Source organism: Hoplias malabaricus, chromosome 1, assembly GCF_029633855.1.
Source record: "Hoplias malabaricus isolate fHopMal1 chromosome 1, fHopMal1.hap1, whole genome shotgun sequence".
In the NCBI taxonomy this organism is placed as follows: domain Eukaryota; kingdom Metazoa; phylum Chordata; class Actinopteri; order Characiformes; family Erythrinidae; genus Hoplias; species Hoplias malabaricus.
This window is the reverse complement of record NC_089800.1, coordinates 359805-377304: the sequence shown is the minus strand read 5'-3', so window position 1 is coordinate 377304 and position 17500 is coordinate 359805. Positions and strand designations below refer to the sequence as shown.

The 17500-nt window shown below is 44.0% G+C and overlaps 1 protein-coding gene across 1 annotated transcript in view; it reads right to left on the bottom strand.

Annotated features, from left to right (window-relative positions):
* Positions 1-17465, bottom strand: part of prex2 (phosphatidylinositol-3,4,5-trisphosphate-dependent Rac exchange factor 2) — a 78184-nt gene extending 60719 nt beyond the window's left edge. The window contains exon 1 of the mRNA XM_066677944.1: positions 17103-17465. Coding sequence (XP_066534041.1) covers positions 17103-17207 — 105 coding nt within the window. The 5' untranslated portion in view covers positions 17208-17465. The remainder of the gene's footprint in view (positions 1-17102) is intronic.
* Positions 17466-17500: the final 35 nt, after the last annotated feature.

Below are 17500 nucleotides of genomic sequence, written 5' to 3'. Positions count from 1 at the left end.
TTTCAATATTTCTTTCCACCTTAAATGATGCAGAAGTACAATCTGTTCTAAAAGCATCTCTAGAACATCCTGGACAGGCAAACCCTCCAGGTCTCTCACACACACACACACACACACACACGATTCGTCTGACTGCTGCCCTCTATCTTCCCGAGACGATGGGGGATTGCAGCAGGAAATCCAGGTTTTAAAAGACGGAGGGGAGATGATAGAATTCCCGAAACTAAAAAGCTTTTCTCAGGTCAGAGTCAAGTCTCAGAACAATATCCTTGCTGTGTCTGGAGAAGTGGCTGAAAGCATCCGTATGAAAAAAGGCCAAACAACAACATCTAACAACTAGAACAAAGCCATGTTCTTATTCTGAAATTGAGAATGGGGTTATTTAGTTCATTCTCTCCTCTGTATACATTCATATTCCAGCCATGGAAGTGTGTGTGTGGAGTGATGGAGTAAATGGATGGAGTAAAGTGATGGATAGAGTAGGCACCAGCTCCTGATTAACTGCACACACATTAAAACATCATTAGATCTCTCAGCAGGTGCTCACGTTCAAGACGAGTGAGTAGAGAGAGAGAGCACCTTAACACAGAGAGAACGGAGAACAGAGAATAAAGAGAAGCTACTGCTGTGTGCTCAGGGTGTGGTGAACAGAGAGCGGCTCATTATCATTTAAAGGAACAGACACTGAAAGAGGGCTGTTCAGAGGCAGACAACACTGATTCATTAAAACTCCAGCACTGTGTTCCCCTGTGTAATAAAGAGGTATTATGCAAAACTAGTTCTCAGTGAGGACCAAGTTTACATTCCTATTTGCCTGTGGTTAAACCGGCTACAATGCTAATGTTTACATTCAGAACGAAGCGCCCTCTGAGATGGGGAGGTCATAACTTTGCACGTTATGCAACGCCAAAGTCTGACATCGGTCCAATCCAGTGCTCACATCATAACGACATAATGGACGGAAGGCCTTCGGTCTTTATCTGTGTCTCTTCTGCAGAAAACAAAGCCGTTCACACAAAAACTCATTCACAGACACGTTGTGTTCCCTTCCTGACACAACAACATCCAGGATGGAAAAGATGGGTCCATCCAAAGACATAATGCACTGTGACTAACAGCACATTAGTGTCCATTTTTACTCATGTTCGAGTTCTTTGAGCGTTTACATGGTTTTTTGTTTATCACAGGGCAGAAAGCTCTGAAACCACCTCGTGTCCCTGGGAGCGCCGAGGAAGTGGACTGGAGATGTAATGCGTTCATAAACAGGTACTGCGGTACATTTTATTTCTTAACTGTGGAAATAACAGCTATAATACGATTCTTTGTTGTTGTAATTAGTCCGAGCTTTCATCCGATGTCAGATAGAAACAGAGAAATCTCTGAGGCTTTTGTGAAGTTTACACACTGAAGTGTTTAGAGCTGGAATGAGTCTGTTATGCCTTGGTGAGGAAAGACATTTAAGGGATAACGATGTCGTTGCTGATTTGAATGTGTGGGGAGATAAGGGCTTCATCCGTTAAGTTATCAGAATGCAGCCAGTGCGCTTGGAGCCGGGGCTTGATAACAAGCACAGGACGAGTCTGTGGGTTTAGTAAAGCACTGGAGTGTGAAATCATACAAGACAATGATGCTAACGAGGACATTTCTGTGTGTGTGTGGGGAGGAAGGTTTTGCTGAATCTTTGCTCAGACCATTGAAGTCTCAAACGAGCCAAACCTGTGAGGAATAGCATTCATTTACTGCCAGCTTTCACCGGTCTGATGTAGATGAGTGACAATTACAATTTGTTTGGCCAAATCCTGAGGGTTGGGGCTCAGAGATTTCATCTGCAATCGTCTGCAATCTCACTGTCTTCACACACCCACATCAGAGAGGAAATGGGTGTTGATATTCTTCCTGCAGAGGAAGAACTCCATTTTTCAGCCTCTATTTCTGCACTGCATCAACACACGCATGTGATGTAATTCTCTCAGAGAGAGAGAGAGAGAGAGAGAGAGAGAGAGAGAGAGACAAAGAGAGACTATATTAGGCTGGAGGACTATTTTACAAGTAGAATATACAGAAACGCATAAAAATTTCTGGGCAACGTCCACAGGAAGTACTCTTTAAGAATGGCTCTAAACGTACTCAAACTGTCCTGGGACACACAACTATAACCCATCAGGGTGTGTACATTTATCTTTAGGGCTAAGAGTTACTGCAAAAAGCATGATTTAGGGGCTGGATTGTTTCATTACGGAGCATGGCTCCAATTACTCCTTTTAAAGGCACAATAAACATGTTGAATATTAGAAATCAGAACATAACTACACCAGTTTTTCCACTTAGCTGAGGTTGTTTATATGAAACAGTGAAGCAGTAGGCCTCTCAAAGCCATGAGTTAATTTCTCCATGGTTAAGAGGTCACTACATCAACACATCTGTTATAAACAGAACTATTTAAGTGATCTATATTGTAAAGGTGGGTACACACTGTGCCATAAACATCACCTGATCACGGACAGAAAGATTGTGAATGTATTAATGTGACAGCTACGAACGACACAATCAGACTTAAGGTCTATAGTGAGTAGGACCTACAGACTAAAACACCTCTCTGCTGATGTCTTTTGAAGGTGTGAAAGACCTTTGAAAGCTGCTTCTGTTTTAAGCATTGTTCAATCACAGCAAATTATTGAAAGGTAGTTTGTGAGCAGTGGTCCACGGGTGCCAAGCAAAATAAGATCGGATTTTTATATTTGCTCCAAAGCTGGATGCAGCGGTTTCCCCAAAATCCCATGACTGGCTGGCGCCTGGATTCTGAGCCCGGTGACTAAGCTGAATTTTCACCAGCACAACTATCATACATGATTGTGGCACTGATTACAACCTTAGCATGAAAGCTGGCCAACCTTTTCAGGACGGCTCTTTGAAATCCCTGCTTCTTCACCCCCAATCTCCGTCATGAAATTGGATGCTGCGAGTGGAAAAAGAACCCCAACAGCTTTGTCTTTTCTTTTTTTCCCCTCTCTTTTCTGGAAGTCCTTAGAGACAGGGCCTGAATGAATGAAAAGGGTTGGCCAGAAATGCCCCATTCGAAGGGCTCTGGGATCAATGCCATCTTTGTGTGTGGGAATGAAGGCTGGCCCTCTCTGACCCCTTTGGCAGATAGAGACCAGGCTGCATGTGGATGGCACCCTGCGTGGAGAACACTAAGCAGAGAAAAAGCTCAATGGGCTTCAAACCACCTCCTACTGTATCAGTCCTGGAGCCATTCATCATTAAAGCCTGAAGGTGAAGTGAAGACCGAACCTAGAAACTGAAGACTGTGTTATGCAACCTCAGCATCCCAGTAGGAGCCACTTTTCTTCTTCCCTGACCACTGTTTAAAGAGACTGGATTGTTCACAGTGTCCAGCAGTCCTCACGCATTCATTAATTCACTACCTTTACATCCACACCAATAACTAAGAGTTGTGCTTTAGAAATCCAGAAAAAAACAAATGTTCATGTGCTATAAACATGGGAACACAATAACAGCACTGGGCTTTAGATTTAGAATTAGTATCAAGGCTATTTTATTATTACCACCTTTAAATGTGTCTTCCATTATATCAGCTCTTTTCAGAAGCTGTTATAAAAAAAGGGTACAAATACATTATCCATTACTTTGCAATAAAACGTTTCACTTATTTGTAGTTCTTAAATAACCGCATTGCTGTGTCCAGCGTTTTTGTTTGTTTTGTTTCTTTTCTACAAAGATTAGAAGAATCAAATTAAATGAAATGAAAAAGCTTTGGGAGAAAAACCCCATTAAACTTCAGTGCTATCTGCTGCAGGACGGCCCCGAGAGAGCGGGTCTGACACTTACACCCCAAAGCCAGGATTGCAGGACTCCTACACACTCTGATGTATATGTCCAGTTGTTTGCATCCAATTGTAAAGTGAATGTTTGGAAAAAATTCAAACTTCCACCGTCACAATCCCATAAACTTTGAACTGTCTGACTGCCTACCTTCAGGGAACTGAGGAAAAGTGTGAATTACTTCCTTGGCTTTGCTTTAAAATGAAATTCCTCTGAAATGTCTGCATTAATCACTAAGATGTAAACAAAGGCACAGAGAGCAGTTTGATGTGAAATTCTCTCTCCTAGACAAACATACAGCCACGACTGCCCACAGTTTGGTTGATTGGAACCAGACGTCTTAAATTTTTAATGCCTTTAAACACTCTCCACAAAGAGTTGCCTAAAGTAGTGATAGTGAACACAGAGTGACACATTCATCCTTTCAGTAATTCATTCATCTTCTTTAACAGCTTCATCCTGTTCACTGTTACAGTGAGTCTGTACCCTACTAGCGATCATCAGGTCAGAGTCAGGAACACACACTGGACAGGGCAGCAGTCCATGAGGTTTACAACATACATTTGGCCTGAAATGTTATGGTTTATTTTTGATGCCCATTTATGACAGAGATGTACTTTAAAGGACGACTACACAATATTTTTTACAATTACAGCTTCAAAATCATTACGGGTTCCTGCCACGCTCCAAAAACACACTCAAAAGTGTCCGTAGGTGTGAATGTGTGTGCGTTGCCCTGTGAAGGACTGGCGCCCCCTCCAGATTGTGTGGGTAGGCTCTGGACCCACCGCGACCCTGAATTGGATAAGGGTTACAGACAATGAATGAATGAATGAATGATGAATGTACAGAGCTGGGCAATCAGAGCTTTGGTGCCTGAGCTGAGTTTTATTTTATTTTTTTTCAGGTGCTGGAGGAGTTGGAGGACGAACAAGGCATCTCCTTGAGGGAGTCCAGGAGCCTGGGGTTGTCGTGCTGATGCATGCCAACCTTAGCACAGGGGGCTTGTGTCAGTGCCCATTTGACATGGCACCCAAGCCTCACAAGTGCCCATTGATGCCCCATGCCATCTACGTGGACACTCGTCACGTTTTTATTGCTTGGGAAGAGCAGCTGGCTCAACGGGAATCAAAGGCACACTATTGATCTGCCGGACAAAAAGACTACAGATCTGTGGAAGAGAGGATACCTAGCATTTCAATCATTCAACGTATTATCTGATGCATTATAATTCTACACCGATACCTTAACCACAGTTACTCTGGGATGCTAGGGTTAGCCAACAGCACTGTAACGAGTGCTGAAAATATCCTTTCTCAGGTGATTTAGAACAGGGAAGGGTAATGGAGGAGGTCAGTGACATTGTGTGGGTGCTCTTTTCAAATCAAAAGGAAAATTATAATAATAATAATAATATTTACAACAATTATAATAATTTAAAATAATAATTCAATTATGAGCAGAGGGTTCAAGGGGTTAGGGATACAGATGGGCTCTCGTTCATTCATTCTCCTCATGTATGAGACAGAGCCCTGTGGAGCAGCTCGTGCAGCTCCTTTGGCAAAGCCACAGCGCAGGAAGCCCACAGCACAATGTAAAGCAGGGGAGGGCCAGGAAGGAAGGAAATCCTGCTCGCTGTGAAACAAAAGCAAAAGGAACTCACCGACTGGAGCCCTCTAAAAGCCCTCAGTAGCAAGGTACATTCACAAACATGACACTTGAGACAGAACCCAAAAGCTTTGGGCTTCAGAAAACCGAAACTACCATGAATGCAGACAATCAGGGCCACAAGGATCCTCCAAAACCAAAGACCCAACCTTCTGTTCTCTAATTTAAAGAGATTTCTGTTTGTCTGTTCATCACAGTATTTTAACTCAGTGCCCAAAAGGAAAAATAACAACGATATTATGTGGAAACACCTAACTGAGCACCATCTAAGCTATCACAAACATCTCATCTGCCAACTATGGCTTTCGGTGGAACATAACAAGCTGCCAAAGTACAGAAGAAAGGAGTTAGAGTAAGCCACCTTCCCTGCAGAACTGGCTAGGGCTTGGACACCTGCAAATCAAGGCTTGACTTTCTAAAAGGATCTTTACCTTTGTGGCTCCAGAGGAAGTGCTGTATCATGGAAGGAACCTTAAGACCCAAGGAGCAGTAAAGGCATCTGCGTATTCTCTCGGCAGATGGTGGACCATGTGCGTGTTCTGAACCTTGGGGAGTTAAGTAAACCATTTCCAGTGAAAGGCAATAGGTATGGGCAGAGAGAGTAGGGCAATGCTGATTAACAAGAACTCCTTTAGGCCTCACAGTGGAAAAGCAAATGCAAACGTATTAGCAAGATTAGAATCTTAATGATCTTCCTCGTAGCAAGTGGAAAAATACTGCTTCTTGTCAACAGAGCATTTGGAAATAATGGACGGAACATATGCAGGAGGAGTAGCCTCTAGGGGGTGAAGATGGTGGGTTGTTGTTTGGATTAGAAAGGTTAAAGGTCAGGATGCTAATAATCGACCCTGCCTCTTCTACACTTACAGCAGAGTGTCCATTTTACCAAAACACAACCTCGGACTGAGCCCCCTCCAGGGTGTATTCCCGCCTTGCGCCCAATGATTCCAGGTAGGCTCTGGACCCACCGCGACCCTGAATTGGATAAGGGTTACAGATAATGAATGAATGAATGAACCTAGGACTGAGCTTTATTCACCTTTTCTCTGATCAAATCTCCTCATACCATCTCTTCAATCATCTTTATTTAGGAAACACTGGAAATAGTGCTCAAATCTCCACTTGTTCAACATCAGGCTTCAGTTCAATTCAGTTTCCTGAGGATCGTGCCCAGGACCCCCTGAGACACTCCGGTGGTGTTGAAGGAGCTCAAATCTCTGCTCGTTTCTACACCACACGCATAAATATGAGTAATGTTCTAATTGTTTTTATGTAAATTAATGTGCAAAGATTTTAATCCAAAGAATTCTGGAGCTTTTCCACTGATTCATTTATCTTTCGTTAGAACAATGCAGACAGCAGTGACTGGAAAATGTGAAATTAGTAAAACGCCAAGCATCAATTAAAGACATCACTCAAGTCCAATCTTTTGGAAGAGGCCTGGAAGAGGCTTATGATGAAACCTGTTCACTGCAGCAGGGGTGAAGGCTGTAGATCAACAGGCAGGAAGAGGTTGCGGATGTGGTGCTGTGACCCTTTAAAAAGGAGGGTCAGGGTCAGGGTCTGTCTGTCCGGAGGATGTGTGCCCCTTTCAGCTTCAGTGTTGACCGTGTGACCCAAACAAAAGTCATCATTAAGAAGTTTAGCAAGGCTCCAGATTGAATATAAAACGGTGCTGACATTGATGTGTGAAAGCTTGCTGAAATAACACGTCGCTTTCCAATCAAGATGTGTCTGAAGCTGTGAAACTCTAACATGAGCCACAGTAACTGGCGGTAAATGGCATTTCTCTGACCTTAAGGACGTCTGTGGTTTCACATTTCAGCATCACCTCTCTCATCTGCTCATTGTGTGTAATTCACGTGACATTGAGAAACTTCAACTTATCTGTAGACTGTATTTAACAAAAAGCACGAATGATCTAATTCCACACTTTGTTCTCACATGAGAAACCTGTACTGTTGTTGTATGTATAATAAAGTTATGGTTGTGTCAGTTATGACTTGTAGCCTTACTCAGTAAGGAGCGTTTTTCTCAGGTATCTCTGAGATAACAGACAGCTCAGGTTGTTATAAAGAACAAGTTTTAAGCTCTAAATATTTGTGGGTGACACTTTACTGAAGGTGATATTTGACGCAGCGTTAGCCGGTATGAGATACTGAATCTCTTAAAGCTTCTGTTTTCCAAATTCGGATTCACCCAATGTTAGAGTTTGCGTTTTTTGTGAGCAACAATAAGACACTTGCGCTCCGGTGTTGTGTCACACACGAATTGTTTGCCATTTCTGGTTCATTTTCCAATGCCATGTTCAGTTTGTTGTTTAAGGGCTCTTTCTAGGACCTTCACATAAATGTAGAACTTCTTGTAGTCTCATTTACAAATGGGACATCCTGCATTTCACAATATAACAGTCCACAGCACACAGCTATGATTAATATTCTTGCTTGAGAAATGATTTCCTCAAAAAAGAAACAGTGTCCCACTGGAGACCGTATAAAACCAGCAAGAGACATGAAAGAGCTCTAATAAATCCAGTTAAGCTTTTACGGTTTCACAATTCCCTTATTTTTTATGTTTTATTATCAAGGTTTAAAAACATGACTTTGGGTGGTCAGTTCTTCTAACCCACAAACCACTGTGAAGGAAAATGCTGCAGAGGGACCACTTACTAGCTCCGAGGCTCCGGGGAACATATTAGACCAAATGGCGGTCCTGTTTTTCTACTGAATGTAGGACATGAAACATTTCCCTTCCCTCTCTCTCTCTCTGTACTATTTGTCCCACATGTGCTCATGCTGGAATCCATCGGACAGTTAAATGTCAGATGCACCGAACCGACTCAGTAACAAACTCAGCGGATGGGGCACAGAGCTCCCCGGCGTAAAACCCATGAAAAGAACACCAGTCAGAACCCCACTGTACAGTATCTATCTTCATTTCCTTCGGAGTGTGCTCTGTAGGGAAGCTGTCACTTACTTGGCTTCCAGCTAACGAAGATAAACAGAACTATCTAAAACGCTCCTGATATCAGGATCCATAATGAGCAGTTGCATAAGCCATTCTAATCTCAGAGACAGTCCTCAAGGACCCTACCTCCGTCTCAGGACCAGCGCCATCAACTGGGTTTGTCTCATCAGAGACTGGGACACAATTGTGTAACTTTTTCAATGCAATCAAGTTCTTAAAGGGGATTTTCTTAAGTTTCAGTAGGAGGATTGAATCAGAGGCACAAACAAAAAAAGTCTAGTGAAACTGTACCCTACTTTCATTTAGGGTTGGGTTTTTTTGTTGTTGTTTTTGTTGTTTTCATTTTTTTGTTGAATAATTTCAATTGTTACATTTAATACTGCACAACAGTTACCACAAAATGACAAAACAGCAGGAAAAGTTTGAATTACAACAATACGTTACTCAAAAAATAATGCTTTAAAACCTAATTGTACACCTCATACTACGTTAGCTGCATATTTTTACTTTAATCGTCCAGTTGCAGTTTGTGGATAAGAAATCACAATCAGTCAATTCCAATTCTATCTGGTTCTACAAACTGGATTCCAAAAAAGTTGGGACACTAAACAAATTGTGAATAAAAACTGAATGCAATGATGTGCAGACGGCAAATGTCAATATTTTATTCGTAATAGAACATAGATGACAGATCAAAACTTTAATCTGAGTAAATGTAACATTTTAAAGGAAAAGTATGTTGATTCAAAATTTTAGTGTCAACAAATCCCAAAAAAGTTGGGACAAGTAGCAATAAGTGGCTGGAAAAAGGAAAGTGAGCATATAACGAACAGCTGGAAGACCAATTAACACTAATTAGGTCAATTCACAACATGATTGGGATAAAAAGAGCTTCTCAGAGTGTCTGTGTCTCTCTGAAGCCAAGATGGTAAGAGGATCACCAATTCCACCATTGTTGCACAGAAAGATAGTGCAGCGATACCAGAATGGTGTTACCCAGCATAAAATAGCAAAGACTTTTAAGTTATCATCATCAACCGTGCATAACGTCATCAAAAGATTCAGAGAATCTAGAACAATTGCTGTGCGTAAGGGTCAAGGCCGTAAGACTATACTGGATGCTCGTGATCTCCGGGCCCTTAAACGTCACTGCACCTCAAACAGGTATGTCACTGTCAAGGAAATAACAGAATGGGCTCAGGAATACTTCCAGAAAGCATTGTTAGTGAACACAATCCACTGTGCCATCCGCCGTCGCCAGCTGAAACTCTACAGTGCAAAGAGGAAGCCATTTCTAAGCAAGCTCCACAAGCTCAGACGTTGGCACTGGGCCAGGGGTCTTTTAAAATGGAGTGTGGCAAAATGGAAGACTGTTCTGTGGTCAGATGAGTCACGATTTGAAGTTCTTTATGGAACACTGGGACGCCATGTCATCCGGACCAGAGAGGACAAGGATAACCCAAGTTGTTATCCACGCTCCGTTCAGAAGCCTGCATCACTGATGGTATGGGGTTGCATGAGTGCTTGTGGCATGGGCAGCTTGCATGTCTGGAAAGGCACCATTAATGCAGAGGACTATGCTCAGGTTCTAGAACAATATATGCTCCCATCTAGACCTCATCTCTTTCAGGGAAGACCCTGCATTTTTCAACAAGATAATGCCCGACCACATTCTGCAGCAATCACAACATCATGGCTGTGTAGGAGAAGGATCCGGGGACTGAAATGGCAGCCTGCAGTCCAGATCTTTCACCTATAGAGAACATTTGGCGCATCATAAAGAGGAAGGTGCGACAATGAAGGCCCAAGACGATTGAACAGTTAGAGGCCTGTATTAGACATGAATGGGAGAGCGTTCCTATTTCTAAACTTGAGAAACTGGTCTCCTCTGTCCCCAGACGTCTGTTGAGTGTTGTAAGAAGAAGGGGGGATGCCACACAGTGGTAAAAAATGGCCTTGTCCCAACTATTTTGGAATTTGTTGACGCCATGAAATTTTGAAACAACATTTTTCCCTTAAAATAATACATTCTCTCAGTTTAAACTTTTGATCTGTGATTTGTGTTCTATTCTGAATAAAATATTAGATGTTGGCTCCTCCACATCATTGCATTCAGTTTTTATTCACAATTCACAACTTTTTTGGAATTTGTTTGTACACACATTCAAACATTACACTGTTACAACACATCAGCAATACTCTCACTCTCTTTCACTCTCTTTCTCTCTCTCTCTCTCTCTCTCTCTGAGCCAATCAAGCAATAACCTGACTTCATTGACAGAGCTTAACACACACTGAGTCACTTTCCTGGCCACAGATGAAGCATAATGTAGGGTCAGATTGTAACTTTAGCGGTTATTTACCATTCAAAAGCTTTTCAGACTTGGATTAAACTTAATCTAGGTCCAGGAACCCAGCCCACTATGAATAGTCACTACATTTGTAAATAGGATTTTGACTAACACGTGCAAAGTAGTCATAGTCTTCAAACATTGGGTGGGGCATGGAGAGATCAATCCCACAAATTAGCCAATTAGACCAGACACACTGCCTCAGTTTCAACAAACATCAAGCTAAAGTCTCGGGCCAACATGTCCGCCATTGTTCCCTGCACATTTTAACCTCTCAGGAATTCCTCCACCAGGAAATATGCTTAACAAGCGAAGGCACCAAGCCCAGGTTCCAGCGTCAGAACCCCCTGCTGGCAATATCTCTAAGCCTGTCCCACCAGGGAGCCATATTGTCTGGCACAAACGCCCTCCACCCAAAGCCAGCACATACAGACTGCCCAGTGTTCAGCATGGCACACATTCTCAGCTCCTCCAGGCAACAAACACAGCCCAGCAGTCAGCCATTGTTTTCAGTAGGGCAACCTCCGCTCACTTCATTACAGCACCCCACCCCCCTCCCTCCCCCCAACAAGCCTTCAGACTGTTGACTGAGAGTGTAAATCTCAAACCTTATGATTCAATTCTAACATGATTCTCTAGAAACAGGCTTAAAAATAGCACATTTTGTAAAATAATAATAATAAATCTGCACCAGCTCTGAAACAAACCTGGAGAGAGCACCCTAGGGGTTTAGGGGCATTATTTGACTATGTTTAGCTTCCCAATGTCATATTATTTTATTTAAGCAAAGTAAGACATCAAACAAGAGTCTTTGCTTTACTTTGTTGTTGATTTAGCAAAAACCTTGCAAAAAATGCAGTTTGACTAGTGGAGGGTAGGTCCCCCTTGTGAGCCTTGGTTCCTCCAAAAGTTTCTTCCTCACCCACTCAAATCACTGAATTAAGGTGTTCCAATCACTTCCATGGCCACAGGTGATTAAACCCAGCCCCTAGTCGTGCAGACTGCTTCTACACACATTTGTGAATGAATGGTTCGCTCTCAGGAGCTCAGTGAATTCCAGGTTGGTACCGTGAGAGGGTGCCCTCAGTGTAAAAAGTTCAGTCGTGGAATTTCCTCGCTATAAAATATTCCACAGTCAATTGTCAGTGGTGTTATAGCAAAGTGGAATCGATTGGGAGCGAGAGCAACTCAGCCATGAAGTGGTAGGTCACGTAAAATGACAGAGAGGGGTCGTTAATTTCCTGTAAAGTCACTTGCTACTGACCTCCAAAACTCATGTTGCCTTCAGATTCACACAAGAACAGTGTGTAGAGAGCTTCATGGACTATGTTTCCACAACCGCGCAGCTACATCCAAGCCTTACATCACCAAGTGCAATGTACAGTTCAGTAGTGTAAAGAATGTCGCATCTGGACTCGAGAACAGCGGAGACGTGTTTTCTGGAGTGAGGAATCACACTTCTCCGTTTGGAGATCTGATGGACGAGTCTGGGTTTGCCAGGAGAATGGGACTTGTCTGACTGCACTGTAAAGTTCGGTGGACGTGTGGCACAGTGTCGCAGGGTCAATCAGCTGTCTGTCTGTCTGTGAGGAGTGTGGTGTGTTCTCCTTGTGACTGCGTGGGTTTCCTCCGGGTGACTGTCTGTGAGGAGTGTGGTGTGTTCTCCCTGTGACTGCGTGGGTTTCCTCCGGGTGACTGTCTGTGAGGAGTGTGGTGTGTTCTCCCTGTGTCTGCGTGGGTTTCCTCCGGGTGACTGTCTGTGAGGAGTGTGGTGTGTTCTCCCTGTGACTCCATGGGTTTCCTCCGGGTGACTGTCTGTGAGGAGTGTGGTGTGTTCTCCCTGTGACTGCGTGGGTTTCCTCCGGGTGACTGTCCATGAGGAGTGTGGTGTGTTCTCCCTGTGTCTGCGTGGGTTTCCTCCGGGTGACTGTCTGTGAGGAGTGTGGTGTGTTCTCCCTGTGTCTGTGTGGGTTTCCTCCCACACTCCAAAAACACATAATTGGTAGGTGGATTGGAGACCTAAAAGTGTCCGTATTTGTGAGTTGTCCTGAGAAGGACTGGTGCCCCCTCTAAGGTGTGTTTCTGGAGCCCAGTGATTCCGGGAACTCTTAATACTTCAGCATACCAAGAGACTTTGGAATATTTCATGCTCCTGACTTTGTGGGAAAAGTTTGTGGACGGCCCCTTCCTGTTCCAACATGACTGTGCACCTGTGCACAAAGCAAGGATCATAACGACATAGATGAGAGAGTTTGGTGTGGAAGGACTTGACCGGCCGTGCACAGAGCCTTCACCTCAACCTGATACAACACCTTTGGGGTGAATTAGAGCAGAGACTGAGCCAAGCCTCGTCCAACATCAGTGTCTGACCTCACTAATGCTCTTCCCAGAAGAGCTGAAGCTGTTATAGCTGCAAAGGGTGGGTCAAAGTCATTTTAAACCCAATGGATTAAGAATGGGATTTCACTCAATTCATTCACGTGCAAAGGCAGACGAGTGAATACTTTTGCCAGTAGAGGGTATATCACTGTGTGTGTGACTGGATCACAGCTGTGGTGTTATTTGCCATAAACACTTTCTGACTTCTGCTGTTCATTACTGATGTAACTGGTTTATGATCTTCAGCTGAATGAGTGTTAACTCCTCTGATGGACTCACAACTTCAGTGAGACTTGCTGTGAGCGCGAGTTTGTAAATGACAAAAGCAGTGTGATGAAAATGATCAGGTGCAGTCCTCCATTGGGTCCGGGAGGCGACTTTGATCCTCAGCGCTTTGAATGACATTTCCAAGAGAATCAGGCACATCAGGGAAAAGGAGTTTTCGCCTGGTCTCTCTCCATCATGCGTAGGAGGACATACCGCGTGACTTTAATCATCAACAGAAGTGTGCCGATAGCTAGCGGTTTAGAAATCCACCTTGATGTGTTCGTCAGAGCTGCTACTAGTTTATATTGAGAGTGGCGGCGGAGGAGGTTATGTTCTGAAATAGTTTTGAGCATTAGAAGAACAAATGAGAAAAACCCTTAGTCTTGGCGAATAAAGAAGTTCTTCTGAAAAATATTGTTTTTCCCATTATAAAAGTCATATATCCTAAATAAAAGTGTAACCATTGCCCAGGGTGGTGTGCTAATGCATAAATATTTCATCACTCACGGGGCCTGTTTCTTAAAATAAAGCCAGGCGCTCTCTGAAGGCTGGTGATATAACTCTGGATGGGCCCAGATGACACATTTCTAGGAAAAGCGGCAGTTTCGTCAGAGCAAAAACAATCCTCCGTACCTACATTGGAACCATCTGTGGCACAGACTCAGACCCAGGAATGTGCTCATACAAAACATGGTGTGGGAAACAACCTCCTTAATGGCACACAACACACTGCCCTTAGCCCTGCTTCACTGCTAAAGGTTCCCATAGCATTAGGAGGCAAAACCGGTGGGAAAATAGCGGGGGAGGGAGGGAGGGTACAAGTAGTTCTGCAAAACTTTTTAAGTTAAAAGTTGGGGAGCAAGGCTCAAACATGAGTGGATTCAGCAGACGGCTTATCCATCCGTGATGATGTAGAGCTGGACAAAACGGCATAAATACCATCAGAGTCATCTTTATTTTCTTTCTTTCATTTAACAAGACCAGCACCACTTCCAACCAAACAAAGTCAATCCTCACACAGCACTGTCCAAATCTCTTGTTATCAAACCCTGCAGCTGTTCCATATCTTTGCTGATGATATCAGAAAAGTGCTGATGTGTCTTGTTTATCGTGATATTAATATTTTATCATTACATCACGGACCCTACTCTGAGCAGCAGCGGTGTACTGTTTTTCAGAACATATCTGTGTGTGGTGTGGTTTATTCAAACCTCTTAAAGCACTGGTGTGTTATATTCACACTAATAAAACAGAAACTAATAAACACATGGCACACATAGCATCAATAACTGACAACTGAAATCTAATCTTTCATTCGTTCGTTTTCTGTAAATGCCTCGTCTTCATCTGGGCCCAGAACCCACCTGGAATCACTAGTTACAAAGGCATCACTTACACACTCACACCTCTGGACACTACAAACATGTGTGTTTGGACTGTGGGGGGAAACCTGAGCACCTGGAGGAAACTCTCTCTCACACACACACACACACACACACACACACAAAGGGAGAACATACCAAATTCCTCACAGGGATGAGTTTTAGATTTGATTTATGTCTGTTTCTGGTTTTTGCAGCGAATTCAGACCCTGGTGCTCAGTGTAAACCTGGATTAACGTGAGACACCACATACAATTGATTTTCTTATCTGAGGTATGCAAATTGCTCTTTTGTTTTTATACACACGGCTGCATGCTTGCATTTCTTAAGACCATTTCCTCTCCTTCCTCCCTTTGACTCTCTGTTTATTCTATAATGCCATTAAGCTTACGCCATTCATCCCACGCTGGAGAGGATTACAGCCTCAGGTCTGTACAACAGACTGTAAGGAGTGTACGGCTGTTCTGCAGAACCTGTGCCAGCGTAAGAGCCTGTAATCCAGTATCTACCTGCGCTAGCCCTTTTATCCCCATTTGCCAGGCGTACAAGTTGGTACAAACCCCATTTAGAGGCATGAATGAAGACATCCAATAGGAATCCCACATTTACACAGAGATGCAGCTCAGTGAAGTCTACTGTACATTATTTCCATTAACAGGTCACGAGGGTTTAATAAGCAAAGGACTCGCTGATGTTCAGGTTAAATCTTGTTGCTGCCAAAAGACAAACTTGTATCTCCATTTTTGTGGGTTTGAGTTTACTACATCATTAGAACACAGCTGTTCTTCACATTGTGTGAAAGACCAATAGAAATGCTCCAAAATGACAAAATTAAATCTTTGAAAGTAGGGCGGCACGGTGGCGCAGCAGGTAGTTGTCGCAGTCACACAGCTCCAGGGGCCTGTCTGTGAGGAGTTGGTGTGTTCTCCCCGTGTCCGCGTGGGTTTCCTCCGGGTGACTGTCTGTGAGGAGTGTGGTGTGTTCTCTTTGTGTCTGCGTGGGTTTCCTCCGGGTGACTGTCTGTGAGGAGTGTGGTGTGTTCTCCCTGTGTCTGTGTGGGTTTCCTCCGGGTGACTGTTTGTGGGGAGTGTGGTGTGTTCTCCCTGTGTCTGTGTGGGTTTCCTCCGGGTGACTGTTTGTGGGGAGTGTGGTGTGTTCTCCCTGTGTCTGCGTGGGTTTCCTCCGGGTGACTGTTTGTGGGGAGTGTGGTGTGTTCTCTCTGTGTCTGCGTGGGTTTCCTCCGGGTGACTGTTTGTGGGGAGTGTGGTGTGTTCTCCCTGTGTCTGCGTGGGTTTCCTCCGGGTGACTGTTTGTGGGGAGTGTGGTGTGTTCTCCCTGTGTCTGCGTGGGTTTCCTCCGGGTGACTGTTTGTGGGGAGTGTGGTGTGTTCTCCCTGTGTCTGCGTGGGTTTCCTCCGGGTGACTGTTTGTGGGGAGTGTGGTGTGTTCTCTCTGTGTCTGCGTGGGTTTCCTCCGGGTGCTCCGGTTTCCTCTCACAGTCCAAAAACACACGTTGGTAGGTGGATTGGCGACTCGAAAGTGTCTGTAGGTGTGAGTGTGTGAGTGAATGTGTGTGTCTGTGTTGCCCTGTGAAGGACTGGCGCCCCCTCCAGGGTGTATTCCCGCCTTGCGTCCAATGATTCCAGGTAGGCTCTGGACCCACCGCGACCCTGAACTGGATACAGATAATGGATGGATGGATCTTTGAAAGTTAAACTGTTTCCCTTCTCCTCTAAGGTTCTAACTTTTCTTTAAACAGTGACAATTCAACACACTTAACACTCTTAACATCTGTTCTAAAGTGTATTAAGAGCAAGGACTTAGTGAGGAACTCCACTAATTTTACAAAATTTCAGTTTGAAACGGGACACTGCGTAAATGAAGAATTTGACGTAAAAAGGTTTGTTCTAAATTCCATCAAGAATGTGTATTCTTCTAAAATGAAGCGTATTAAGAACGTAAGAGTTTGCCTCCCCTTTCTCTAGGAAGGTTTCGTAACAGATGTTGAAACTATGCTGTGAGGGGTCTGATAGCACGCAGCCACAGGAGCAGAGGTGTTTATGGGTTGGTTGCTCCCTCAGGTTCAATGCTGTGAGGCTTTATTCATTGTGACTTTCAGCTCCACAGCATTCCAGCTCATAACATGCTACAAACCGCGACCACAACTGCGTTCAAAATCACTGTGGACATGACTGAGCGGTGTCCGTGTGCAGTGCGGTGTGTAGAGGTGAGTTTGTTGGACATACCGAGAGAAACTCCAGTGTGTTCACGTAGTCCCGCTCAGTGCTGAGGAGCTCCCCCAGAACACAGCCTCTCAGCCGGAGCTGCTTCTCACTGCATTCTTCACTCATATCTCCACTTTCTGCGACTTAAAGCCTCCACACAACTCCTGGGAATCCTCCTTCTGTGGCAGAGACTCACTTTAAACCATCCGCTGAAAGTCTCCGAGTGGAAAACATGCTGAAAATCCGCTACAGTTCACCACAGTGCCGCTACACGCTAATGATCCAAACATAAACAAAGCTAATTTACTCTTCGCTAGCTCACCTTTAGCTCCTCTCACTTAGCAACTACAGTCTGAGCTACAGCTCTCAGAAACAGAGCGGGCAGTGACTTGTGGACATCAGTGAGAAAGTTTTGGTCA